Here is a 27249-nt window from a genome sequence, read left to right as displayed (position 1 = left end):
CAGGGCCACCTTAGACCTTGGTGGAGCCCTGAGAGACTCCAGGAGCAGAGCCAGGAGCTGTCCAGGCCCATCCTGTCCCCAAGGGATGACCAGCCCCGTGTCCCTGGGCCACCAGCCCAGCCATTTGCTGTGTCAGGCCTTGCCGTGCCAGAGGCCACTGGCCCCAGCAAGGGTTTATCTGCCAGGAAGCTCCCAGGATCCTGCTTCCCTCGGGATCACGGGGCCACGGCCACCCTGGCAGTATCCCCACGGGCTGGTGTCACCTTTGTTCAACATTCCCTTCAAACCAGTGAACATTACAATATATTTATCTTTCATATATTAGAGATTTCCTGCTTCGAGGGAGGGGGGACCCATGGCTTGATTTGGGGGGAAAAGGAGCAGTGGGATCCCCAGAGGAGCACCCAGGGGGGAGCAGAGGGAGCCGTGGGGCTGTGCAGGGGGAGAGGGGATGCTCAGAGCCCTCCCAGCCTCGTGGAGGGGGCTGGAAAAGCCCTTTTTAACCGGCACATGAAGTACAGCCTCAAATTTGGGATCCTCGAGCCCTTCTGGGAGCTTTGGGAAGGGCTCCCATGGGAAGGAGACCCTCTATGAAGGGCTCAGCCATGGCTCTGCTGAACTAGGGGACAAAATCAGGGAGAGGCAGAGAGAGGGGGGCGGGGGGGAGAAGCCAAAGCTGTTTCCCACCTGTTCCAGCCCCAAATCCCAGGGCTCCGGGGGGATCTGCAGCCAGAGCCACCTAATCCCACGGCACTTTGGGCCCCCCAGCCAAGCAGCAGTGAGCCCCCAGGGTTTGGAATGCTGAACCCACCACCAGACACCGCTCCAGGAGAGCCAGGACCAGGAGCTGGGGATTTTGGGAGAGCAGCCCCCCATAGCTCCGAGGCGGAGGGTGACACTGGGATCTGGAGGGAGCAACACCAGCGAGGAGGACACAGCATCACTCACACACGGATTGCTACAGGGATGCAGGGACTGGGGACAGCCCCCCCGCCCCCCTCCGCTCCCCCCAGCCCTGCCGGGAATGGGACAATCCCAAGGGAATCCTTGGCAGGAAGGGAAGGGGACATGCACACGGATCCAGCCCTGCTTCCTCGGGCGGGAAAGGGAAGAGAGGAGGAGGAGGAGGAGGAGGGGCTGCAGCAGCACCTCAGTTCTTCAGGATGGTCTCGTAGGCTTGGTAGATGTACTGGGACACCTCTGGCGCTCGGCATTTCAGGGATAACTGTGGGCAGAGAGGGAAGAGCGGGGTCATGGAATCCCACCCCGTGCTGGAGAGCCACCAGCCCCAAAGCAGAGCCCTGCATGCTGCAGCTCCCCTCCCACGGGGCAGTCCAGCTCTTGATTTCAGCTGGAAAAAGGTTATTAAACCCCTGCAAGCCCTCCCAGGGCAGAGCCATCCACATGCAGCACAGGCAGGGAGCAGGCAGGGGCAACACTCCAGCTTTTGGGATTAGATTCAATGCCTGGCACTCCAGGGTGAAGGGTCCCCCAAAAACATCCTCCTCTCCGAAGAGGAACGAGCCCCTTCAGTGAGTTTGCTTCAATATGAAACGATTCCAAAATCAATTAGCTCCTCAAGCAGGGAAAGCTCATGGAGAATCCTCTGGAATAAGGATTTGCAGCTATCCTCATCCCCAGTGAAACCAGGAGGGTGGCGGGGACATCCCAACCCTCAGAAACATCCCCCTCCTCGTGCCAGCCCTGCTGGGAAGGAGAAGCAGGAGGCACCAGGAGATTGGCAGGGCAGGGAAAAACATCAGGGGAGGGAGGAATATCCAGGCAGCAGCCAGGGAGAGCCCAAAGCCAGGGAAAAACCAGTGTCTAACCTCCAAATCCTGCAAGGGCGGGCAGGCCGGCGAGGGTGGGCGGGCGGCAGGGACGGAGACACAGAGAGAGGAGTCAGGGTGACACAGCTCATCCCACCCCACAGAGAACAGGCTGCCAGGGAGGTGGGGAGGGGACAGGGACAGCAGGACATTGGGATGGCTCATGGGTGAGGTGTGGATAGATCCCTGCTCAGGGAATGCTCCGAGGACAGGGTTTAATGGAGCTGGGTGGGTTGGGGGCCCTCTGTGTCCTTCAGCTGCTCCCACAGGAGCAGTGTCACCCTCCCCATGAGAGAGGGAGAGCGGGACTGGCACCAGCACCACCAGCAGCTGCGGGGGTGCCACCACCAGGGACGTGCCCCCCAGCTCGGAGCGGGGAAGGCGGGGAGCTGCCCCGGGGGGCTGGGATGTACCGTGAAGCTGGGATTGCTGGGCTGGATCCGCAGCTCTGCCAGCACCCAGATGCCGTTGGTGAGCTTCAGGGACTGGTAGAGCATGTCCTGGCCCTCCACGTTCCTCTTGGCAATGGTGAAGATGTTGCTGCCTTGGAGTTTGCTGCTCACGGCATCTGCGATGGGAGAGAGGGGCTGAGGAGGCTGGGCTGAACCCCTGCTCCCCTTGGACCTGCTCCTGGTTCTCCCCTCCTTGTCATGGAAGAGGTTTGGGTTGGATATTGGGAAATTTCTTCATGGAAAGGGTGGTCAGGGTGGCACAGCTGCCCAGGGCAGTGGTGGATCCCCATCCCTGCAGGGATTTAAGACCCATGTGGATGTGGCACCTGGGGACATGGGGCAGTGGTGGCCTTGGCAGTGCTGGGGAATAGCTGGACTCAATGGTCTTGGAGGTCTTTTTCCAAACAATTCTATGATTTTATGATCCCAGGGTGAGCACAGCAGCTGCCCCCAAGGCAGGGACATCCCCACCAGGCAGAGTGACTTGGGATCACAGAATCATGGAATGGTTTGGGTGGGAAGGGACCTTAAAGCCCATCTCATTCCAACCTGACAAGATCTTGCAGGGAGCCAAGGGCAAGCAAAGCATCTGCTCCTTCCTGGAGGTCCAGGATGGGCACAGGGGGAGGAGCTCTCAGCTGCCCACAGCCTGGGATAACTGGGATGAACTGGTCACCAGCAGCCAGCTGTGAGCTGAGCCAGGTCCTTCCCAGGGGGTGGGACCCACCTGCATTGAGGGAACAGTCTTTGATCTGGAACTGGGTCTCGTTCTCGTTGGGAATGTCCTTCCAAGTGGCCAGGAACATCTGCCTCTCTGCAGGGAGCGAGGACACCAGCACTGAGGGAGCTGCCAGACTGGGCACCCCGATAGGGACACAACACAGGTGACGTGACAGCAAAGGGATGTCACCCTGCCACGCCCTCCAGCAGTTCCCCAAGGCCAGGCTCAGGGCAGCCACCTGCTTTTGGGGGCTCAACCAATGCGATCAGGAGGGTTCCAGGGGCTGGGATGGCACCCAGGGACAGGTGACAGAGCCACCCACACCCCGACTCACCCATCTTGCCGTCCTCCACGAACAGGATGTGCAGGGGGTACAGGGTGCTGAAGTAGAAGACGTCGATGTTGTTCTTCACCGCCACCTGGGGTGGAAGGACATGGGGGTTTCAACACCTCTGACCCACAGCAGGTTCCCAAAGTGTCATGTCCCATCCCATCCCATCCCATCCCCCCCTCTGGAGCCATGTGTCACTCTGGTTCCTGCTGTCACAGCTCCCTTGGGAATTCTCCAAGGGACCCTGCCCCATCCCCAGCTCCCCAGGAGGGGTCACCTCCATGTTCCCCACCTGGAGGTTGTTGAGAGGGTCCATCTTCATGACGGAGCCCACGGTGTTCAGGGGCAGGGAGATCTCCACAGACTGGTTGGGGGCCAGAGGTGCGTGCACCTGGAGAGGAGCTGCTGGGGCCAGGCCGAAGCTGGGGGGGACGCCAGGGAGGGCAGGGGGTCAGGGTGGGGACAGCAGGTGATGGCACAAGGCGCTGCCCATCCAACCCTGGCACTCCCTGCCTTCCTCCACTGGTATCTCAGGGACACCCAGCTGCCCCTGCACTGTCCAGGACAGGACTGGTTCCTGCCCTGCCCACCCTGGGGCAGCCCCATAATCTCCCCCCTTCCTCCTACACCCATTTTGTAGCATTCCTGCAGCATTCCCTCAGGGCTTTTGAGGGCAAAGGAAGCATCAGTTCAGCAGCACAAACACCAGGACAATGGTCAGAGCCCTGAGGAACGGCCTCTTCAGCCAACTTCTTAGAGGCTTTGGTTTGATGCTCATCACCACCACAGCCATCAGAGAGAGAAAGGTCATCACCAGAGGCTGCTCCCAGCCCTTGCAGCTCCTTCCACACAAGACCACGGGTCCCAGGAGACCCCAGCCCAGGTGGGACTCACCTGTTGCGGTTGAACTGGATGGCGAAGTCGGACATGACCTGCAGGGCTTTGTTGGTCAGCACGAGGTCCATGGAGATGGAGCCCACTTGGCGGCTGAAGGTGCCAGAGATCTCCAGCCCCTTGGCTTTCATGGCAGGGAGCCAGACCTGGGTGAGGGGGACAAGATACCCTTGAGGTGTCACCCAAAACTGGTGCTCCTCCACCTCCTCCAGGGGAGGCTGTGCCGTGGGGAGGGGGCACGGGGGTCTGTGCCCCTCCTTAACCCCGAGCTTGGCTGCCCCACTCACCGTTTTGGGGGCCACGTAGGATCCTGAGAGGGTCCCTACCCCACCGGTGAGGTCGAAGAGGTCGCCCAGGCCGCTGCCAAGGGGTGCCCCCACGTTTGTGGGTGCTGTGGTGCTGGGTGCTGGTGTGAAGCTGCTGCCGCCACCGCCGCCACCCATCTGTGGGGACAAGGCAGGGGTTACGGGGGGCACTGTGGGGAGGGGGACAGAAGGAGGAAGAGGAGGATGAGGAGGAGGATGCAGACAATGAGAGGGTTTGGGTGTGAGGGCACACTCACAGCAGGGCTGCCTCCCACATCGCTGCGCAGCTGCAAGAGAAGAAAGGGGCATCAGCAGGGGCAGGGTTGAGGGCACGGGGGTCCCCAAAATGTCCCCTCTGGACACTCCCTGAAAGCAGCAAGGGCCTGGAGTGTTGGGATGCTCCAGCAGTCCCAGACCAGGAGCTGTGAGGGGCCATGGCTGTCCCCAGAGGGAAGTGAGGTGTCACTGGGGCTTGGGGGGGAGCAGGGGCAGCCAGGGGTGGGCACGGGCAGGAGAGCTGGGCAAAGGTGATCCATACCCCTTCCGACTCGTCCCCCATCTCCAAGCAGAAGCAGGCAAGGTGGAGAGAAGAGCCAGCCACATGCAGAGAGAAGCCAGGAGAGAAGAGACAAAAAGAGAGAGAGAAGAGAAGGGGAGGAGGGGACAGAGGTTAGTCCTGACACATCTGTCTGTCTGTCTGTGTCTGTCCTGGAGCCAGGGGACAGAGCCAGGCCTCATTCCCAGCCCATCACCAATCCCTGTGAGCCACAAGGAGCCAGGGGACCATTTGCAGGGTTACAAAACAGGAAAGGCATCGACGCTGCCTCCCCTTGGGATAAATCTGCTGGATAAATCCGCTGGATTTTGTGAGTCATGGAGAAAACTCTGAACTCCATTCCTTCAGGGAGCCTGGCCCATCTCCAGCACCCACAGGGCAGGTGTTCCCACACAGGGAGAGGTTTCCATCCCACCTCACCCCGAGGCCAAACCACTCCCAGGGCTGCATTCCCAGGAGGACACGCTGTCACCTCCGGATCTCCTGGCACAGGGGACACCCCATAAAGTACCCCACAGGCTGGGAGTGGGCTCATCCTGGCCCAGCCCTGCAGCAGTTTGGGGGTCAGAGAGAGGTCCCCAAGAGCAGCCACTCCTGCAGCACAGCACATGGAGTGGGAACATCCACACCAACCGAGAGAAAAGGCACCGGGAATGGGTGGGTGGGACCCCTCCAGCTGCTGGATACTGGCAGGATAAAAGAGGGTGCAGTGCCCCTCTGCCCTCACCCACTGCAGGAGGAAAGGACCAGCCCAGATGTCCCCAGGCTGACAAGTCTGTCATATCCCAGGACACCCCAGACCAGAGCCAGCATCAAGTCCAGCACGATGCCAACGGGAGAGCCTGGCATCAGGGAAGGAGCGCGGGAGCTGGGACGTACCAGGCTGTCCAAGCCGCCCCCAAGGAGGTCCACGGCGCCCATCTGCACGGAGGAGGTGGCCATGGGTGGCCCACTCACTGGGGGACCCAGGTCCAGGTTGAGCAGGTCGCCCAGCAGGTCCCCCTGGGTGGGGATCACCGAGGGCTGATCCGCTGCTGGCCCCCCCGACGGGGCCGCGTCCGGGCTCTCGGCACTCTCACTCCTGCAGGGAATGGCACGGGAAAGATGGGAGAGGGCGAGGAGCTCCAGCGGGGACAGGAGCTCCCACTGCAGACAGGGACCCCCTGCTGTGTTAGATCCCTGCCCAGTTGGATCCCCCATGCCATCCTGGCTCCCGACACATTCCCATGGAGATCCCCTTCCACTGGGATCACTCCTTCAGCTTTTTAAGGACAGTGTTGAACCCCTGCTCCTACAGAACCTCCCTTGGGGATGGGGACTTAGTTCTGAGCCCAGCAGCCCCACAACCGCTCAGCTCCACATCCAACCCCTCCATCCACAGCCCTGGAAGTCCCAGCACGGCGTGGGGACACAGGAATACTCACGAGCCCGTCCGTGGGGGCAAACTCTTGTGCACGACGCCCCTGCTGCCCTCCACGAAGGCGCTGGGGGGTTTGTGGTACACCGAGGCCAGGGTCCCGATGTAGCAGATGAGCTCGTCCAGCAGCGTGGGCTCGATCAGATCCGTCTCCTCTGAGATCAGCGGCTTCTCCGCCAGCACCACCTCCTTGGCGGCCACGGGGTCCGTGGAGAGCAGGCGCCAGTAGATGTATCCACGATCCCGCAGGTCGGGGTTGTCCGAGTCCTTTGGGAAGCCATTGGGAAGCTGCAGCTACTACGGAGTTGCTTGGAGCAACTGCAGCTACTACAGAACTACTCGGAGCTGCTTTTCCCTTCTAAGCCTTGCTGGGAGGGATTACAGGGATCAAAGTTAAAGAGGCTACAAGGCGCCTCCAGAGCCATGGGAGTGTCCACACTCTCCAGGCTTTCAACTGTCAGCATTCCCAGAGGGACATGGGACAAGGCATGGAGGGACAGGACACAGGGAATGGCTTCCCACTGCCAGAGGGCACGGATGGATGGGAGATTGGAGAGGAATTGCTCCCTGGGAGGGTGGGGAGGGGCTGGGCTGGAATTCCCAGAGAAGCTGTGGCTGCCCCTGGATCCCTGGCAGTGTCCAAGGCCAGGCTGGAGACTGGGGCTTGGAGCAGCCTGGGACAGTGGAAGGTGTCCCTGCAGGCTGGAACAAGAGGATCCTTAAGGTTTCTCCCAACCCAAACCATTCTGAATTAAGCTCCAGTTCCCTGCCTGCTGCCACATGACCAGGCCATTCCCACTGCCCCAGGGGATGGGAAGCCCTGGGAAGCTCTCCCAGGTGTTACCCACCTGCGTGGCCAAGCTCAGCACCTGCTGCACCAGCTCCTGCGTCTCTGTGGGCTTCTTCAGGAACAGCTTCACGATGGCTGTCAGCAGCTGCAGCTGGACCTGTGGGGGACGGACAGACAGACAGGTCACACTGGGTTTGTGCAGGAACACATGGATTTGCCCCAGGACCTAACCCCAACCTGCCTTTCAAGGGACCAAAGGCATGGTGACCATGTCAGGGCACCTCACTCAGCCTCATTCCAGCCCATTCCCACACCCTCAGACACACAGGATGACCCCGACATTATGGGGCAGGATCTCAGGAGCAGGTTACACGGTCCCACAGGGCACACACCAGAGCATCCTCTGACTTCCACATGGATAAGCAGCAGGAATTCCCCTGTGACAGTCCCTCCCAGCCTCTCAGGGAGCCAGGATCGCTGGCTTGGCTATTTTGTACTCGCAGACTTTGCCCTGGTCACTGTCACTTGGTTACAGGCTGTTTCACAGTTTTCCAGAGATGGAAACCCTCCAAAATTCCACAGGCAACCCCACTGGCCTCAGTCGCCCCGGGAGACAGGGCAGGCATGGCTCCCTCTGCTCCTTTTCCAGCTCCAAAAGGATCACTGTGGGATAACCAGGTGACTGCTTGGTGCCTCCCAGCCACGGGATAGGGAAAGTGCTTGGGACAGCACCATGGTGCCATTTCACAGAACCATGGAACAGCTCGGGCTGGAAGGGACCTCAAAGCCCATCTCATTCCACCTCTTGCCATGGGCAGGGACACCTTCCACTATCCCAGGTTGCTCCAAGCCCCGACCACATTCCTGGGCCACATCCTATACCCAACCCTGCCGTGGGACATGGCTGCTCCGAGCACCTGCATGAACACCACCTTGGGAAGGGATCCGCTCCCTCCCAGAGCAAACCGTCACAGGAGCTGTGTGACGGTGTCACCCTGAGGCAGCGGGTCCCCCTGGCACACCTGGGTGCTCTCATCATGGAAGCCCTCCAGGAAGCTCTCCAGCAGCTCGTCGGCGTTGTCGATGCGCTCGGCGTATTCCCCCACGATCCAGATCATGGCAGCCCTGGCCTCGGGCTCATCCAGGGAATCAAGGTTCTCGCAGAGCGTGGCGATCACGCTCTCGTACCTTCCCAAGAGAGGACAAAAAGCAGGAAAAAGCTCACCAAGAGCAGGAGACCCAAATCCTGATCCACCCAAAGTCCCCATCCCATTGCCCACAGCAGAACTGTGGCCAAGGGCACCCTGCCTGGGGCTGTCCCCTCGCCCCGTGGGCAGTGCCCACACTGATCCCAGAGCACATTCCCTGCTCCTGAATTCACCCTGCTGGTCTGATCCGCTCCTCTCTGCAGCAGCCCAGAGCTGCTGGCTATTCCTGCAGAGCTCTGCTCGTTCCCAATCCAGTTCATTAGTATTTATTACCACTATTAGTCCCCCACTTCCTGATTACAGAGCTGCCTATTCATCCTGGCTCAGCTGGAACATTCCCTCCCCTCTCCTCCTGCTGCCCTTGTTCCAGCATCAGGAGCTGGATGGAGAGCCAGGGACAGTTTCTGCTGACGCAAGGGACCTGCACATCCCTGGCAGCTCCTCTCCATCTGAGTGCCTGGAGCTGGGACTGCAACCACGGAGCCACCCTGGGGCTGGGGACAACTTCACTCACTCCAGCTGAATTCCAGCTGATCCATCAGAGCAGCAAAAAACCAAAGCCACCTGTGCTCTGAGGACTTCATCCCACCAAGAGTTTGTGGCCCCCTCAAGCACAGTGAGGGGCGGGAAGAGCTTGTGTAGGACCGGGAGCATCCCAGAGAATCCCCACGCACTTGTTGGGGTACTTGCGGAAGATGTCCTTGATGACGACGATGGCCTCCTGCACCACGTAGTTGACCTTGGTCTGGATGAGGTCCAGCAGGGTGCTGACACAGCGCTCGGCCGATTGCTGCCGGAGGGACTCGGTCACACAGGGACAGGGACCCCCTCACATCCCATCCCAAAGCCCCCACTGCCACTCCCCCTTATCCCCCCACAAATCCAACCCACCGCAGAATGTGGTGAGTGTGGTCTCCCCTTCACACCCAAGTGTGGCTCCTCCTCATCCTCTCTCCTCATGGGAAGCATTCCAGCCCTGCAGAGCTACCTTTCCAAGGAGATTTTTAATAATCCCCTTTGGAAAACTATCCCCACAGGGAAGCAAAGCCTCCAAGCAACCCCTCAGGAAGGGATCAGCTCCTTGCCAGCCTCAGGTAAAGAGATGGGGACATTCCCAGGCCCTCAGGAAGGGATCAGCTCCCTCACAGCCCCTCACGAAGGGATCAGCTCCCTCACAGCCACTCACGAAGGGATCAGCTCCCTCACAGCCCCTCAGGATCAGCTCCATCACAGCCCCTCAGGAAAGGATCAGCTCCCTCACAGCCACTCACGAAGGGATCAGCTCCCTCACAGCCCCTCACGAAGGGATCAGCTCCCTCACAGCCCCTCACAATGGGATCAGCTCCCTCACAGCCCCTCACGAAGGGATCAGCTCCCTCACAGCCCCTCACAAAGGGATCAGCTCCCTCACAGCCCCTCACAAAGGGATCAGCTCCCTCACAGCCCCTCACAAAGGGATCAGCTCCCTCACAGCCCCTCACAAAGGGATCAGCTCCCTCACAGCCCCTCACAAAGGGATCAGCTCCCTCACAGCCCCTCACGAAGGGATCAGCTCCATCACAGCCCCTCACAAAGGGATCAGCTCCATCACAGCCCCTCACAAAGGGATCAGCTCCCTCACAGCCCCTCACGAAGGGATCAGCTCCCTCACAGCCACTCACGAAGGGATCAGCTCCCTCACAGCCCCTCAGGATCAGCTCCATCACAGCCCCTCAGGAAAGGATCAGCTCCCTCACAGCCCCTCACGAAGGGATCAGCTCCCTCACAGCCCCTCACGAAGGGATCAGCTCCCTCACAGCCCCTCACAAAGGGATCAGCTCCCTCACAGCCCCTCACAAAGGGATCAGCTCCTTCACAGCCCCTCACAAAGGGATCAGCTCCCTCACAGCCCCTCACGAAGGGATCAGCTCCCTCACAGCCCCTCACAAAGGGATCAGCTCCATCACAGCCCCTCACAAAGGGATCAGCTCCCTCATAGCCCCTCACGAAGGGATCAGCTCCTTCACAGCCCCTCACAAAGGGATCAGCTCCATCACAGCCCCTCACAAAGGGATCAGCTCCCTCACAGCCCCTCACGAAGGGATCAGCTCCCTCACAGCCCCTCACAAAGGGATCAGCTCCCTCACAGCCCCTCACAAAGGGATCAGCTCCTTCACAGCCCCTCGGGAAAGGATCAGCTCCCTCACAGCCACTCACGAAGGGATCAGCTCCCTCACAGCCCCTCACAAAGGGATCAGCTCTCTCACAGCCCCTCACAAAGGGATCAGCTCCATCACAGCCCCTCACAAAGGGATCAGCTCCCTCACAGCCCCTCACAAAGGGATCAGCTCCCTCACAGCCCCTCACAAAGGGATCAGCTCCTTCACAGCCCCTCGGGAAAGGATCAGCTCCCTCACAGCCACTCACGAAGGGATCAGCTCCCTCACAGCCACTCACGAAGGGATCAGCTCCCTCACAGCCCCTCACGAAGGGATCAGCTCCCTCACAGCCCCTCACAAAGGGATCAGCTCCCTCACAGCCCCTCACAAAGGGATCAGCTCCCTCACAGCCCCTCACAAAGGGATCAGCTCCATCACAGCCCCTCACAAAGGGATCAGCTCCTTCACAGCCCCTCGGGAAAGGATCAGCTCCCTCACAGCCCCTCGGGAAGGGATCAGCTCCATCACAGCCCCTCACAAAGGGATCAGCTCCATCACAGCCCCTCACAAAGGGATCAGCTCCATCACAGCCCCTCACAAAGGGATCAGCTCCATCACAGCCCCTCACAAAGGGATCAGCTCCTTCACAGCCCCTCGGGAAAGGATCAGCTCCCTCACAGCCCCTCGGGAAGGGATCAGCTCCATCACAGCCCCTCACAAAGGGATCAGCTCCTTCACAGCCCCTCGGGAAAGGATCAGCTCCCTCACAGCCCCTCACGAAGGGATCAGCTCCCTCACAGCCCCTCACGAAGGGATCAGCTCCATCACAGCCCCTCACGAAGGGATCAGCTCCTTCACAGCCCCTCGGGAAAGGATCAGCTCCTTCACAGCCCCTCGGGAAAGGATCAGCTCCCTCACAGCCCCTCGGGAAAGGATCAGCTCCCTCACAGCCCCTCGGGAAAGGATCAGCTCCCTCACAGCCCCTTGGGAAGGGATCAGCTCCCTCACAGCCCTTCAGGAAGGGATCAGCTCCCCCCCAACCCCTCGGGAGGGGATCAGCTCCCTGCCAGTCCCACTCTGGCCCCCAGCAAGCCACTGGCATCAGCCACTGCATTAATTCATCAGGCAGAGCTGCTGGCTCTGCTTCAGGCAGGGATCCCAAAGCAGCTCCTTAGTGAATACCCTCCTGACACCCCACATGATCCCTGTGGAACAATCACGGCTCATCCTCAGGCCTGGGAAGGCTCCAGCTTGCAAATTCCTGGGGGATGAGATGCCCACCACGTGCTGGAAAGTGCTGCCCTGCCCAGCCCCGCCGTGTGCCAGCCCTCACCTCCACCTTGATGGCGCAGCGGCCGATGGCTCTCACCGCCTTCCTGACAAAATCCACATCCACCTCCGTGGCGTATTCCTTCAGCTCTGCCAGCACCTGAGGGATGGCACAGTGCAGTGAGAGCCTGGCAGCAAGGAAAAGCCACCAGGAGAGCAGGGCAGTGACCCAGCACAAGCAGGATGGGGGGGACGGCTGCTCCCGGCCGCATCCCGCAGCGCTGGGGCTGCGATTTGGATACCCCTGGATGCCCCAGGCCCAGCTGCTGACCTGAGCTATGTTGGCCTGGGAGGCCAGGCGGATCATGATGTCCAGTTTCTCCAGTTTGACATAGATGGGGTCGTTGTATTTGACAAAGAACACCTTCATCTCGTGCTTCAGGATCTCGGGCCTGGGGGCAGCGAGAGGCAGCGTTGGGGGGGGGGGCGTGCACTCACTTCCACCACAATCCCAAGGTTTTGGGGGCCTACTCAATGCCAAGGAATCTGAATCATGATGATTATCCCCCAGGATTCTGTCCCTTGGCTCCCCTTTGCTGGCACGTAGGGGACAGAGCACAACCTTGTCACAAACACGGGCCAGACGTGAGGCAACGGGAGATGTTTGTCCTGCCAAGGCTGGAAGGGACATTTTAGTGGGAGCAGGGACACAAATCCAGACCCCAGGGCTAGGCTGGACCTTTCTCACCAGCTCACCCTCCCTCTAAGCTGGGAAAGAGCTAGGCCAGGTCCAGCTCCAAGCTGCCTTCCCCATTCCCACTCCCAGGGACACTAATTGCTTTCCACTTCTCCCAGAAATTGCTGCTATTTTTAAGAGACGACCACGGCGCTGACTGGGAGGAGGACAAATCATCTGAGTGGGCTGGGGCTCTCCAGCTGCCACTCCTGCTCCAGGCACACGTGTGGGGCCTCGGCCACCTCCTGCCCACGAGGATTTTAGATCAGCAAAGGGACAAAAGGACTCTGAGCACTTGTTCAAAGAGGACAACTGTGGAGAAAGCAGCTGGCAGCACAAAAATCCCTCCCTAGACATGGGAGTGACTACTCCAAAGTCTCACAGCTTTTGGCTTTGCCATCCTTTGCTGCCCCAAATAAAGAATAAATTAAATTAAAGGAAACATTAAACTGGAGATCCCAGCTTAGCTCCCTGCTCATTCCCCCACCTGACTGACTCAAGACCAGCTTGGATGTGACTTGGAGCAACGCTGATCTAGTGGAAGGTGTCCCATGGCAGGGGGTGGGATGAGATGAGCTTTAAGATCCCTCCCAACCAAACCATTCCATGATTCCATGACTCTCCTTGGATTTTAAATAACAGAGAAGAAAACACCCCACAGGATGGGTTGTGACAGAGGGACTGAAGCACCTGTGGCAAAGAGGGGACACCTGGACACCCACCTTTTCTGCACAATGAGGTTGATGTTGCGGAGGGCCACGTACTGCAGCTCGGGCTCTGCGGACAGCAGAGTGACCAGTGGCGGGGCCAGCTTCTTCAGGAGAGTGCCATAATAATCCAGGTCCTTGGACAGCATCTCCATGAACTTCATCAGCACCTTGACGGCCGACAGCACCACGGCAGAGTTGGCGTGGGACAGCCGCGGTGTCACCCGCTCACAGATGCTGCCGGGGCGAGCAGGAGGGAAAGGAAATGATCCCAGCCCTTCCTCCTGCTGAAAAACTCCCGCCAGCATGGAGGAAGGACTCATAGGAAAGCTGAGCAGCACTTGGGACCTTCCCAAAGAGGCTGAACTGGCTCTTGAATGCCCCAGTGAAGGTTATTCCCCAGAACCCTCTGGCGGTGACCCCGTTTGGGGCCTGTTGTCCCCTGCAGCCACATTTTAAGCAGCTCAAGGAGCACAATCCCAGTGCCAGGACTCGCTACGGGACCAGGCAGGCTCCAGATGGCTGTGCCCAAGGCACAGCTCCAGCAGATGCCCGCTGTCCCACCTCCTGCAGCAGGGTCAGGAAGATGAAGACGCTCCTCAGAGGAGAAGGGGCAGTGCCAGGGCCTGCCTGTCCCCTCCCCTTTCCAGCCCAGTGTCCCCTCACCTCTGTGCTTCCCGGTCATCCTTGGGCATGTAGTTTGCCAGGCAGTCCAGGATGAAGATCTGGCCCCACTCGGTGCACTCATTGAGGGCCGTGAGCAGCTTGTTGATGGACTGGGGGTTGAGGTCCAGCAGGTTGCTGCTGGGGTGAGACTCCGCAATTTCCGACAGCGCCGCCACCGCGTTGGCCACCACCTGCCAGGGGGACAGGACACGGATTGGTGACGCCAAATGTGGTGTGAGGGGATGAGCTGCCTCCTCACTGTCAAACTCTCACATTCCACCCACATCTGGCCTCCAGCTTCTCCTTCCCCCCAGCAGATCGGAGGGAGGTGGATGAGCCATCCCCACCGGCACGCTCCCGCCGCCCACGCCGCATCTCCAGCAGCTCCCACATGTTCCATGGGAGGCAGCCTTGGCTCTGTGCCCAGCTCCCCTTCCCCAGCTCCAAGGCAGCTCCAAGGAGCCCCAGAGCTTTCCACACAGCTCCTGGGCTCAATGCTACACCCAGGGTAAGACTTGGAAAGCAGGGAAGGCTGTGGGAAGATAAAACCTGGGGAAAGGTGGTTTTAAAGTTCCTCATGCCTGGGGAAAGGGAGGGAAGCCAAAGCCCAGCTGCCAGGAGAACCAGAGGCAAAAGCCACTGGCTGTGTAGGATCAGAACCAAGCACCAGCTTCCCCCTGCTCCCAGCCAGCTGGAGCAGCCTCCTTCCCACTGGGAACAGAGGAATAACACACTGCCAAGGGATGGGAGAAACCCTCCGTCCAGGAGACAGGGTTATAGGACAGGGAACACAGCCTGCGGTCCTGACAAGCAAGAATTCCCCAAAAGTGGTTTGTTAACACCAAAAAAGAGAGGCTGGGAGTGAGTCTGGGAGGAAGGGAGTAGGATGCGAACACGATGGGAGAGCGGTCACTGCCACTCGGATGAAGGGAAGGCGGAGAAGGCAAAAAACGATCACCATGGGGTTGGAGTCTGAGATGAGATCCTTGAGGGTGTCCAGGAAGCCCTGGTCCTCCACCAGCTGGGCGTTGATGTCGTGCAGCTTGGCCACGCAGACGGCGGCCGTCTTGCGCACGTAGGGGTCCTCGTCCTTGAGGCACTTCCGCAGGGGCTCGCACAGATATTCCGTGATCTTGTCCACCCGGATGCAGCCCATGGTCCGCACGGCCAGAGCCCGGATCAGCGGGTTGGGGTCCTCACAGTCCTGCAGGGAGGAGAGGGGAGGTTGGGTAGCCTGGGCTCCTCGAATCACAGGTTACCTCTGGTGGGTTCAGGTCCTCCAGGAGGATTTGGGTTCAGATCCTGAGGTTTTTATGCTCTGCTCTTGAGAACGAGTCACCCAAGAGAAGTTTCCCTCTTGTCCTGCACCCACTGAGTTCCAACGCCACCAACCCTCACTCCCAGAACTCCTCATTCCCCCCAGGAATCCCACATCACTTACAGCAGGCAGCTGAACCCAGCCTGATGTCAGAAACAGACACATTGGGATTGTGATGTGGGGTTTATCCTCCCTCCAAAGCCCAAACTCCTTGTAAAGCCCAGCAGGCCTCTTCACTGAGTGATTTGGCAATATCCTGGCTCCTAACGCACTCTTCAGTCCCCAACTCCAACGGGAAGATCACGAGGGATCTCTCAGCACATAAATTCACATGACGGCTCTCGATCACGGGAGCTGCCCACACCCCTGACAGAGCGAGTGGCACAGCACAGCTGCCAAAAACTGCATTTCTGCATTACTGGACAAACTCAATCCGTTTCCTAGAGCTTGGAGAGCCCCTCCTCCAGCAGGGAGAGGCTTTGGAAAGCTGCCCACTCTCCCTGAGTTGCAGCTTGGCGCGGTGACCTGGCACATGGTGTCCCCTGTCCCCTCACCTTCACGAAGGTGTTCACTGCCATGATGGCCATGTCGGGCTGGCTCTTGGCGTAGTTCATCAGGTAGAGGTAGACCAGCTTCTTCAGCTCCAGGTTGTCCGTCTGCATGCAGTTCACCACGTCCGGGAAGAGAGCGCTGGAACGCAGAGCAGCTCTGTGAGGGCAGGACACGGCCATGCCGCCTGTGGGATCCCCCTTCCCATGGAAAACCCACTCCTAAAGGCAGGGGAACCCAGCTCTCTCCCGGGAGCCAGGCTGGGAGAGCTGGGGGTGCTCACCTGGAGAGGAGAAGGCTCCAGGGAGAGCTCAGAGCCCCTTCCAGGGCCTAAAGGGTCTCCAGGAGAGCTGGAGAGGGACTGGGGACAAGGCATGGAGGGACAGGACACAGGGAATGGCTTCCCACTGCCAGAGGGCAGGGCTGGATGGGATCTTGGGAAGGAATTGTTCCCTGGGAGGGTGGGGAGGGGCTGGGCTGGAATTCCCAGAGCAGCTGTGGCTGCCCCTGGATCCCTGGAAGTGCCCAAGGCCAGGCTGGACATTGGGGCTTGGAGCAGCCTGGGATAGGGGAAGGTGTCCCTGCCAATGGCAGGGGGGTGGATTAGATGGGCTTTAAGGACCCTTTCCCACCCAAACCATTCCATGATTCCATGAGCTGAGCCCACCCTGCAGCAGAAATGGCTGAATTGTCCATACCATGTGGATTTTTTTGTATGAATCTGTATCAAAACCAGCCTGATGGACCAAAACCGAGCTTTCCCAACATGGCTGTGCTGCATCCCCACTCCAGGGCACATCCACTGCCCTGGGAAAAAGTGCTGGACAATTCTCTCAGGCACAGGGTGGGGTTGTTGGGGTCTTCTGCGCAGGGCCAGGAGCTAGACTGGATGACTCTTGTAGATCCCTTCCAACTCAGGATATTCCATTATTTCATGCACCATCATGGGTGCATAAAGAAGAAGAGCCCCACTGCCCTGGGGGAGTCCTGAGCACTGGGATGCTCCACTGGGATGGAGGGGAATGGAGTGGATCAGCTCCCTGCACGGAGCTGGGGCTTCCCCTCCCCAAACATCCCAGAGCTGGGGGACACCAGAGATGCTGCTTCATCCAAACACAGACCAATTAGACAATTCAACCACCCCAGGGGAGGCAATCAAGGGCTAACACAGGGGTTATCCCACCCTGACAGATGTCCCGTGGCTCCTGGGAGCTTCTCCACCTCCGCAAACCCAGCCAGCCCTGACAGGATCAAACCCAAGGTCCCCCTAAATCCAGGGAGCTGGGCTTTGCAGAGCTGCCACCCACCTGGGCTGGTCTCACCCCGGGCTAAACCGGGCTTTGCTGGCACCTCCTGGGGAGCAGTGAACTCAGCAAACTGCTTCCCTGCAGCCTAAAACAGGCACACACCAAAACAATGCGCTGACACAGCCACAGCATCATGGAAAGGTTTGGGAATCGTGGAATCTTAAAGCTCATCCAGTTCCACCCCTGCCATGGGCAGGGACACCTTCCACTGTCCCAGGCTGCTCCAAGCCCCAATGTCCAGCCTGGCCTTGGACACTTCCAGGGATCCAGGGGCAGCCACAGCTGCTCTGGGAATTCCAGCCCAGCCCCTCCCCACCCTCCCAGGGAACAATTCCTTCCCAAAATCCCATCTAAATCTCTTTTCGTTTAAAGCCATTCCCCCTTGGCCTGTCACTATTTGTCCACGTAAAAACCTGTTCTCCCTTTTTTTTTTAAGCCCTCTTCAAGTACTGGCAGCTCCTGCCACATCCATGGGATCTCCACAGTGGTCCCAACGCGGACACTCCCTGCTGCTGCTGCTGCTCTGGGAGCCAGGGATGCCCCAGTTCTCCCAACCCTGAATGTGCTTTCCCTCCACTTCCTCTCAAATGCACCGTGAAATCCAAATTGCTGATGCTGCCTGTGCTGGGACGGGTCCGTGCAGGAAAAGGCAGAAGGAAGGGGCCACGTGCAGCTCAGCCAGAGGGAAAAAGGGAAGCAGGAACAGCAGCAGCCTGACCTTTTGGACTGGAGAGGCTGTAAAAGGCTTATCAGCATCCAAGCCCCAACGGCTCCGAGGGGGTCCTGCTTGTTTTTAGTAACACACGAAGGAAGTGGGAATAATCCCAACAAACTGAGCTGGCAGCCAGACCAATCCTCTCTTAGCCAGATTACAACCAAAGCCAGGAGAGCCCCCACCTGCCAGGTGGCCACGTGGACACAAACTGCACTCCAGGAGGTAGAGCTGCGGCCAGGAGCACACCTGGGTGAATCCCGAGGGGAAAAGCAGCATGGAAACTCCCTTGGAAGCAACAGGGGGGAAAAAGGGAACCCAAAAGCCCAAAAAGGTTTGGCTTGGGCACCAGGGAGAACAGCAGGAAGGGGAGGTTTAGGATGGATTTTAGGAAAAGGTTCTTCCCCCAGAGGCTGCTGGGCACTGCCCAGGGAATGGGCACGGCCCCGAGGCTGCCAGAGCTCCAGGAGCGTTTGGACAGTGCTGCCAGGGATGCCCAGGGTGGGGTTGTTGGGGTGTCTGGGCAGGGCAGGAGCTGGGCTGGATGATCCCTGTGGGTCCTTTCCCACTTGGGATATTCCATGAGCCAGCCCCAGCACACACCTGACGTCCTTGCCGACAGTCATGGACGCAATCACCTTCTTCACAGCCTCCTTCTTCTTCTCCTTCTTGTCACTGTTGAGCTCAGCTTTCAGCTCAAAAATCTCCCCTGGAAAACCGGGAAAAGTGGGAGCTCAGGGGTTGGTGGAAGGGGCATCCCAGCCTTCAGCTGGGTGAGCACCCACTGCACGCCAGGGATCCTCTGCCACCCGCTAAAAGAGGGATTTAACTTCCCCAACACCTCACTGAGGGCTGGGGCTGTCCTGGGGGCTCAGCTCTCATCCATGGGAATGGAGACAACCCTCCTGGTGAATCCCTGTGGCTCCTCCAGCCCCACAGGGATGGGAGACGCTGCAGAAGCCAGGAGCACCCCACGGGCACTGGATGGGATTATGCAGAGGGTATTTTCGGCTGTGGGGTGCTTATCCCAGCCCCAGGAGGCCCTACCCTTCCCAGGGATGATGGCAGATGCATTTTGGGCACTGCTCCTCAAGCTCATCCAAGGGAGGATGGCTCCCAAATCTCTCCCTGCCTGTGGCAGCAATCCCCCAGCCCAGGGCACCATCTCCTGCCCTCCTGAGGCCATGCTGAGCTCCTTATTCCCTCCTGGGCCGGCAGATTGAAGAGGGAGATGCCACACGGCTTCTCTCCGCATTAATTCCTTGCTCTGGAGAGTGCTTAAGGCCCTGAGTGCTGCCCAGGGGAGCTCCTGAGCCACTAAAGCCGATCACCAGCTGCCACCAGCCCTGGCCAGGCTCAGGGGACAAAGTGTCCTGACCCCACAGCAGGCTGGCAGCGAGGAGCAGGGTGTGGTGTCAGCCACAGCATCCCACAGGGGCTCAGGGCATTCCCACGGGAGCTTCCCAACCCTCCCTGCCTGGTTTAGAAAGGTGTAAGAACCAACTGGTGATTTGGGGATGAATTGTGATATTCCTGCTCCTTCCCTTACCTTTCTTGGTGGTGGTGAAGTACTTGGAGTCCGTCATGGTGGTCTCCAGCCAGCGGCACGGCCCTGGGAGGAGAGGCAGAGCACAGAGGTTCAGGGTTGATAATTCCCTTCCTGGGATCGTTATGGAGAGCTCCGGGAAGGAAAAACCAGGGGAGGGAAAGAGTTTGGGATCTCATAGGAAGAGTCCCAATCCCTAAGGGAGGGTGAGCACCTCGCAGCTCTGCCATGGTGGGGAATCAGCTGGTTCTCCAAAGAGGATGTGGAGGAGGAAGGGAATCACTGAAGATTCCAGGGCTGCAGCCCTGGCTTTGCTCATCCCACCCTGCACAGAGCCGGGCAGCAGGGGCTCACTGATCCCCCCTGGATTCACCTCTCCTCGTCTAAAAAAACGCTTTCTTAGGGAAAACTCACTCCCAGCCCTCCCTCACACCTACACAGGGAACAGCTCTGGGCTGGGGAGAGGAACCGAGCCAAACCCGAGGTTCAGCTCAACGGGACAGCGCAGCCCAGGGGCACGAATCCGCCAGATCAAAGGGAGCCTCTTCCAGAAACCATCCCTGCTCCAGCAGGGTTGCTTTAAATTCCAAGGGTGCAAGGTTTCCGCCCAGCACTCGAGGCTCCATTATATAATTCAGGCAGTTTAGGGCAGATTTAGGGCTTGGCAGGCTGAGGAAGGTGATGTGCAGCCCTTCGGAAAGGTCAGCGGGGATTTGGCTTTTAGGGCTGCTTTTCCCAGCTTTCCTTCAACAGGAAAGGAACCAGAGGCTTGTCCTTGAAAGCCTGCAGTGGCCTTGCTGTTTTGGAGGGGCAGGAGCACGGGAAGCAAAGCCAAGTGGGAAAAAAAAAAAAAAAGATTAAAAAAAAAGAGCTTGCGGATGGGTTTAAAATGCAAATGAGCATCTTGAAAGCCAAACGCAGCAGGAGCACAGAGGAACTGTGTCCTCTGTTCCCTGTCCAACTGAAGAGGGATCCCCAGCAGGGATAAAAAGAAAATCTGGATGAAATCTGGGGGTTGAGCACGCTGGGCAGAGCACATGGCTTGGCAGGGAGTAAAAGGGAAGGAGTTCGTGTGGGTTTGGGGCTGCTCTGGGGGCTGGCAGCGTGATCCCGGTGCTGTTCCAGAGGGGGAAGGCTGTCAGCACGCTCCCACAGCCCTGCCCCTGGCAAGACAGGACACTCCTCCCTGCCTCGGTTACCTGTGACTGATTCAGAGCCTTTTTTATCCCACTAAGTCGATGGCTCTCCAGGGAACAGCGGGAGCTCCGGGCTGCGCCGCAGCTCTCTGCGCCTCACTGCAGATCCTGTCCTGCCAGACAGGGAGGAAGGAAGGAAGTAAGGAAGGAAAGAGGGTTCACTGCAGTCCCTCCGATTCCAGGACCTGGCTCACACTCAGCCCTGCTCTGCAGAAGTGCCTGGAAAGCAAACTTGAAGCCGAGCAGGGAATTTCTGCAGGCAGCTCGGAGCCATGAATCACACTGGCCACTTCCCTGCAGCTTCCCGCTTTCCCAGAGCCCAGGGAAAGCACAGCCTGTGGTTTTTCCATCCACAACCCCACCAAAGTGGAGTTCAGCCACCCAAAACCTCACTGATTTCAGAGGCTCAGACAACCACCCATCCTCCCCGCTCCTTGAAGCCCTGCAGCAGCTCCGAGAAGGAAAGCGGCTCCTCCGGCTCGGGAATGAAGGCGCACCCCTCGCTCCTCACACTGGCAGGAAGCACCCCGGGGCCTGGAGCAGGGTGATGAGGCGATGCACACAGCTGCCAAACCCCAGCACCCTGCACCCTGTGGGTCCCCCAGGGTGACGAGGCAGGGCTGGCTGCCAGCGCCGCAGGTGAATTCCCACAGCTCAGCCCTTGGGCGTGGGCCAGCGCTGCTGCCTGGCTCTGGTTTGAAGGATGCAACCGTGTGATGCAGAGCTGGGAGCTGAGAGAAGCTGTTTGCTCCCTCAGCTCCAGCAATTCCCACCCAGCTCCTTTCCAGGCTGATCTCCCAGGGAGAGGCTGCGTGGAGCAGCTCCTCACTCACAAAAAGCAGGATGCAAGCAACGAAAGAAAGGAGATCAACCACCCCTGACCTTGTGGTGGCTCAGGTTTTACCCCATCCTCACGCCAAATTTGTTTTAAATGGGATTCAAGGAGTTAAGTGTCTGTAAGGATCTGGAAGCTGCTGGAGGGTAGCACCCAGAGCTCCCCCACACCCAGTTTGGGCTCCTCAGGTCTGGTTTTCGGACAGGTTTTGGTAGTGGCACAAACCCACAGCCTCCCCTGGCAACTGCTGGCAAAAAGGGGCTCCCCAAAGCCTCTTATCCCTGATTTTATTCACTCCACAGGACTAAATTCCACAACTCCACACAAGCCACAGCAGTGCTGCTCTCCTGAGCCTCTCAAGCCTCCGGCTCAGGGACATGGCAGAGCTCAGCCATCCCATTTTTCCCACTGCCACGCCAGCAGATCCCAAATTCAGCTATCCTGGGGAGGTAAGAGGCTCCTAAACCAAAAATACAACAACAAACACATCCACTGTGCTTCCCACCGAGGTGGGTGCTGCGCATGGGTTCCTGGGAATGACACCAATGCCAAATGAGCCATTGCTGGTGCTGCTCATTTCCTCTTATGGAGAGCGGAGGAAAACTCCTTTCTTCTGCTACTTTTATCACCCCGTTTTAGGACAATTCCTCCATCCTTGAAGGCTGAGATGCTGCTGACCAGAGACTTTCACAGAACCATGGAATGGTTTGGGTGGGAAGGGACCTTAAAGCTCATCCCATCCCACCCCCTGCCATGGCAGGGACACCTTCCACTATCCCAGGCTGCTCCAAGCCCCAATTTCCAACCTGGCCTGGGACACTGCCAGGGATCCAGGGGCAGCCACAGCTGCTCTGGGAATTCCAGCCCAGCCCCTCCCCACCCTCCCAGGGAACAATTCCTTCCCAATATCCCATCCAGCCCTGCCCTCTGGCAGTGGGAAGCCATTCCCTGGGTCCTGGCCCTCCATGCCTTGTCCCCAGTCCCTCTCCAGCTCTCCTGGAGCCCCTTCAGGCCCTGCAAGGGGCTCTGAGCTCTCCCTGGAGCCTTCTCCTCTCCAGGTGAGCACCCCCAGCTCTCCCAGCCTGGCTCCAGAGCAGAGGGGCTCCAGCCCTTGGAGCAGCTCTGTGGCCTCCTCTGGATTCACTTCCAGCTTCCACCAACACAGACCCACTGCCAGGGCTGGGATGCAGCCTTTAACCATGCCCAAAACATCCCAAATTCCCGGTTATCCCAGCCCACCACAGCTCCCAGGTCTTCCCAGACCCTGTGACAGCCCAGACCAGGAGTTCACCAGCTGCCAGAGCTCTGATCTCCCCACCCTGACCCAGGTCTCCAGAAGGAAGGAAGGGAGCAAAGGCAGGAGGTTCATCCCTGCACTCACATTCCAGCTGGAATTCAGGGGGGACAGGCTGGCACCTAAAGCCAGGGAGAGAAGAAAGGAGCAGGAACTCAAAGGGGAAGTTCCTAGGAAAGGGCTCACCTGGAAAACAGAGGGGCAGCTGGAGGTTAGTGGGGAAAGGAAACTCCCACAAGCAAACACCGCAGCTGGAAATGAAGCACTTGAGGGCCAAGGTGGCACAATTAAGGGAATTAAGGAAGACTCTAAAAAATTAATGGGTAACTGGAGCCGTGGGGAATCACATAACTGTCCCCTGCTGGCATGAGGCAGGTCCAGGGCAGTGCAGAGGCCAGGCAGGGCTGAGGTGGTGATGGTTCCCCACAGCTCGGAGCACATCCCTGCCCTACGGATAAACCCCAGGAGCTGGCCCAGACACCAGAGAGGGGAGAGAAACAGCCCAGAGTGGAAGAACAGAACCAGAGGCTGAGGATATAAAACCCAAAAAGAGCCTTGTGCTGATCCCTCGCTACTCACAGCGGCGTTTCCTGGCAATCCCATCCTACAGCCATGGGCACAGCGCCCATCCCCGTGCTCATCCCACCTCTGCCAGGCTGCCACAAACCCCCAGGGGCTCACACCAGCCCCACACACATTCCCAGTAAGATATTTTTCCTATAACTGCCATAACAGGAGCCAGTGTTTGCTCCAACTCGGCCCTGCAGCAGCGCAGGGCTGCGATTCTGCTGCATCCCGACCGGGACCAACCCATCCACATCCTCCCAAACCTGTTACTGACCAACCCCAGAGCCTTCCAAAAGGCTCCATCTCCATCAAACAAGGGGCCTCTTGGATAACTCGGGGGTAGGAGCCCTGCCAAACTCACTGTGCCATCAGCAAAGTGCCCAAAATCGTGGCAGATCCAAAGCAGTAGCACCAGCAAATGAGCTGCAACCGATCCATCAACCAGTCATTGGGAATAAACTCAGGGAAAAAGGAAAAAGGACAATCCTGAAGTGTCCCCTGCAGTACACACTGCCAGCATCCCATCCCAAAGCACTGTGCCCTGAGAGCTGGGGGGATTTTTAATCACCTTGAACAGGCATGGCACCCACAGGGGCTCCCCCCAAACTCCAGCTGAGTGTCCTCAGGGACACCAAGGACCTTGTTCTGGACACAGCATCAGGTTCCCATGGCAGAGGGGATGTTCTCCTCCTGGGAAAGCCAGGTTCTGCAGGGCTGGACACCTCCTGCCATGGAATTCCCAGCCTGGCTTGATCCAAGCAAGGCCCAACACCTCTGGAAAGCCCCTCAGGGTCCCAAAGCCTGTTCAGCCTGGCAGTCTGACCCCACAAATGGGTGTGGGAGCCACAAAGAAGACTGATCCAACTGCTCATCCGAGGCTTATCCCATTTTCTGTCACCTCAGGAGAGAGCAAACACAAAACCCCAGCTGAGCGCCTGACAGGAGTTAAAACTCTGGGGAACTCCACACAGAACACCTGCAAGAACACCACCACCACCACCTCCAACACGGCTCCTTCAGGCTGGAGCTGTCTCCCAGCTCCTTTTTATCCAGTTTGGGGCTTTTCTCCCTAAAATCCCCACGGAGGAGGCAGCGAGCACAGGATATCAGCCCAGCTGCCTCCCTGTCTCCTCCATGCCCAGCTCCCAGCTTACTCCATGCAGAGCCAAGATTTTACCCCACGGATGTGCCATGCCCTGAGGTGGGTAAAGGGGTCACCACGTGCCCCCCAGCCCTCACAGAGGGTCCTGCCCCCAGCGCGGTGCCCATCGGGGCTCTGGCTGTGACCGGGACACGGTGCCCGGGGTGCCGGGGAGGGCAGCAGACTCCGGGGTGATCCCTCCGGGACAGAGCCGGGAGGGCAGCGCCGGGACAGGCGGGACACGGCTCTGGCCCGGGGGAGGCTGCGGGATGGGGGGACCCCCGTGTGCCCCAGCCGGGGGTGGGAGAGGGACACAGCCCGGGCCGAGGAGGGGAGGATGGGGGCACAGCCCGGGGACACAGCCCGGGACACGGGAGGGGGCACAGCCCGGGGACACGGGGTCAGAACAGGGACACAGCCCGGGGCAGGAGGACACAGCCCGGCCCCGGGGCCAGGCGGAGGTCGGGCCAAGGGTCAGGACGGGGACACAGCCGGTCCCGGAGGGGCAGAGGGGAGACACAGCTCGGGTCGGGGGGCGGGAGGGGCCCGGGCCCAGAAGGACGCGGCGCGGCCCGAACCCCGGCGAGGGGCCCGTCCCGGCTGCGCACGGGCGGAGCTCGGGGAAGGCGCCCGGAGCAGGAGCAGCCGCGGGTCCCGGCGCGGCCCTGCGGGTCCCGGCTCAGCCCCCGGCCCGGCCCGGTCCGTACCTGCCGCCGCCGCCGCCGCCACCGGAACTGAGGAGCGGGGAGCGCTTCCGGGGCGGGGCGGGGCCAACGCGGGGGCGGGGCCGGGGCGGGGCCAGGACGGGAGGGGCGGGGCTGGGAACGGGAACGGGAGCGGGGCGGGAGAGGGCCGGGAGAGGGAACGGGACAGGATTGGGGACAGGGATGGAGACGGAGATGGGGAGAGGGATGGGGACATGGGATGGGGACAGGGGATAGGAATAGGGGATGGGGACAGGTGACGGGATAGGACTGGGGATGGGGATAGGAATGGGGACAAGAGTTGGAACAGGGAATGGGACAGGGACAGGAATGGGAGAAGAGATGGGAAGAAGGATAGGGACAAAGCATGGGGACAGGGATGGGGACAGGGCATGGGGACATGGGATAAAGATGCAGGATAGGGAGAGAGGTTATGGGACAGAGAGGTGTGGGGACAGGGGACACCACAGGGAGTGGGACAGCACACAGGCATAGGACAGGGCATAGGGACAGACAGGGCAGGGGATGGGGACAGGAGACACTGCAGGGATTGGGATGGAAGGAGGGGGACAGAGCTTGGGGACAGGGGTCACATGGGGTGTGGGGGACAGGGTCACACCCTGCAGAGGCTGTGTCCCCTTTCTGAGCCGGGTGTCCCCACTCCTGGGGGGCCATAGGGTGGGAAGGACCGCTTGGGGCATCGCCTGTCCCCCCCCCATGGGTAACCCCCATGGCCCCGGGCTGGTGGCGAGTGGCCAGGAGCGGGTCACTCGTGGTGGCCGGCGGGAGCAGGGCGGGCACGGAGCTGCTCAGGGTGGCCAGTGCCTGCTGGCCCCATGTCCCCAACACTTGCCGAGGACGTGTCACCAGCGGCCTGGCTGAGGCTGGGGGGGCTCAGCCTCCCTCTCCCTCCTGGTGCATCCTGGCTGCTCCCGGACCTGCTTCCATGACTTTTGAGGGATGAGGGATGTGGTGGCACCCTGCTCCCACACGGGACAGCTGTGGGGGACAGCGGGGACGCCATGGCTGCGCCTGGGATCACTGCAGCTGCCTGCTGATTGGCTGGGATCTATGGGCCTGCCTGCTGATTGGCTGGGATCGATGGGCCTGTGTGTCGATTGGCTGGGATCTGTGGGCCTGGCTGCTGATTGGCTGAGCTGTCAGCACCTGCCCACAGGTTGAGCTCTGTGTGTGCTGATTGGCTGGGCAGCAGCTGTGCTGATTGGCCACTGGCCCGTAGGGGCTGACTGGCCGGGCAGTCTGTGAGTGCTGATTGGCTGGATGGTACCTGAGCGCTGATTGGTCGGATGGTACCCGAGTGCTGATTGGCCGGGCCGTCCATGCATGTCCGGGTCCCAAGGGCAGATCTGGGGGGGGGGTCACACCCCCCATCCCCGTCCCTGTCCCTTTCCCCATCCCTGTCCCCATCCTTGTCCCTGTCCCCATCCCCGTCCCTGTCCCCATCCCCGTCCCATCCCCGTCCCTGTCCCTGTCCCCATCCTTGTCCCTGTCCCCATCCCTGTCCCCATCCCCATCCCCATCCCTGTCCCTGTCCCCGTCCCCATCCCTGTCTCCATCCCCGTCCCTGTCCCTTTCCCCATCCCCATCCCTGTCTCCATCCCCGTCCCTGTCCCTTTCCCCATCCCCATCCCCGTCCCTGTCCCCATCCCCGTCCCTATCCCCATCCCTGTCCTCGTCCCCGTCCCTTTCCCCATCCCCGTCCCTGTCCCCGTCCCTGTCCCCATCCCCATCCCCATCCCCTTCCCAGCCAGGATGGCAGACCTGGCCCTCTCACCCCCTCCCTGCCTGCAGCCTCCCAGCATCCCGCAGGGGTGTCCCCTGTCCCCCCCTGGACCCTCCTGGCACCCCCCCTTTCCCAGCCAGCAGAAACTCACCTCCCCCAGTCCCAATCAGTGCCTGACCCCCGGGGAGACACGAAGCGGGGGGGTTTGGTCACTGATCCCCACCCCAGGGTCCCTGCCCTGCCATCCCACCCTTGGAGGGGGTGTCTGTGCCACCCGGGAGTCCCCCCTTTCTCCTTCACACCGAGGTGGGGACCTG

General features: G+C 59.9%; 1 protein-coding gene and 1 non-coding gene across 7 annotated transcripts; both read right to left on the bottom strand.

Moving 5' to 3' along the window:
• Positions 1-292: 292 nt before the first annotated feature.
• On the bottom strand, positions 293-25264 carry AP1B1 (adaptor related protein complex 1 subunit beta 1). Of its 6 annotated transcripts, none has more exons than XM_032127836.1 (25): positions 25192-25264; positions 20651-20760; positions 19455-19517; positions 18509-18614; positions 15892-16027; positions 14978-15223; positions 14020-14210; positions 13369-13590; positions 12242-12362; positions 11975-12070; positions 9178-9293; positions 8318-8483; positions 7354-7452; positions 6513-6772; positions 5968-6169; positions 5071-5091; positions 4790-4819; positions 4515-4670; positions 4228-4373; positions 3626-3755; positions 3337-3421; positions 3009-3095; positions 2243-2397; positions 1830-1838; positions 293-1225 (listed from the first exon to the last, which is right to left on the bottom strand). In XM_032127836.1, the coding sequence occupies exons 3-25, from the start codon at positions 19489-19491 to the stop codon at positions 1151-1153; spliced, it is 2892 nt and encodes a 963-aa protein (XP_031983727.1). In that variant the 5' UTR covers positions 19492-19517; positions 20651-20760; positions 25192-25264; the 3' UTR covers positions 293-1150. The 6 variants fall into 6 exon arrangements, with proteins under 6 accessions (XP_031983727.1, XP_031983728.1, XP_031983729.1 ...); XM_032127837.1 differs by lacking the exon at positions 25192-25264 and adding an exon at positions 22864-23454; XM_032127838.1 differs by lacking the exon at positions 1830-1838.
• On the bottom strand, positions 4060-4164 carry LOC116453289. The gene has a single exon (XR_004243743.1). It is a non-coding gene; the product is annotated as a small nucleolar RNA SNORD125 (small nucleolar RNA).
• Positions 25265-27249: the final 1985 nt, after the last annotated feature.

Source organism: Corvus moneduloides, chromosome 18, assembly GCF_009650955.1.
Source record: "Corvus moneduloides isolate bCorMon1 chromosome 18, bCorMon1.pri, whole genome shotgun sequence".
Lineage (NCBI taxonomy): Eukaryota > Metazoa > Chordata > Aves > Passeriformes > Corvidae > Corvus > Corvus moneduloides.
Note: the sequence above shows the minus strand (reverse complement) of the source record. Positions and strands in the feature narration are given on the sequence as shown.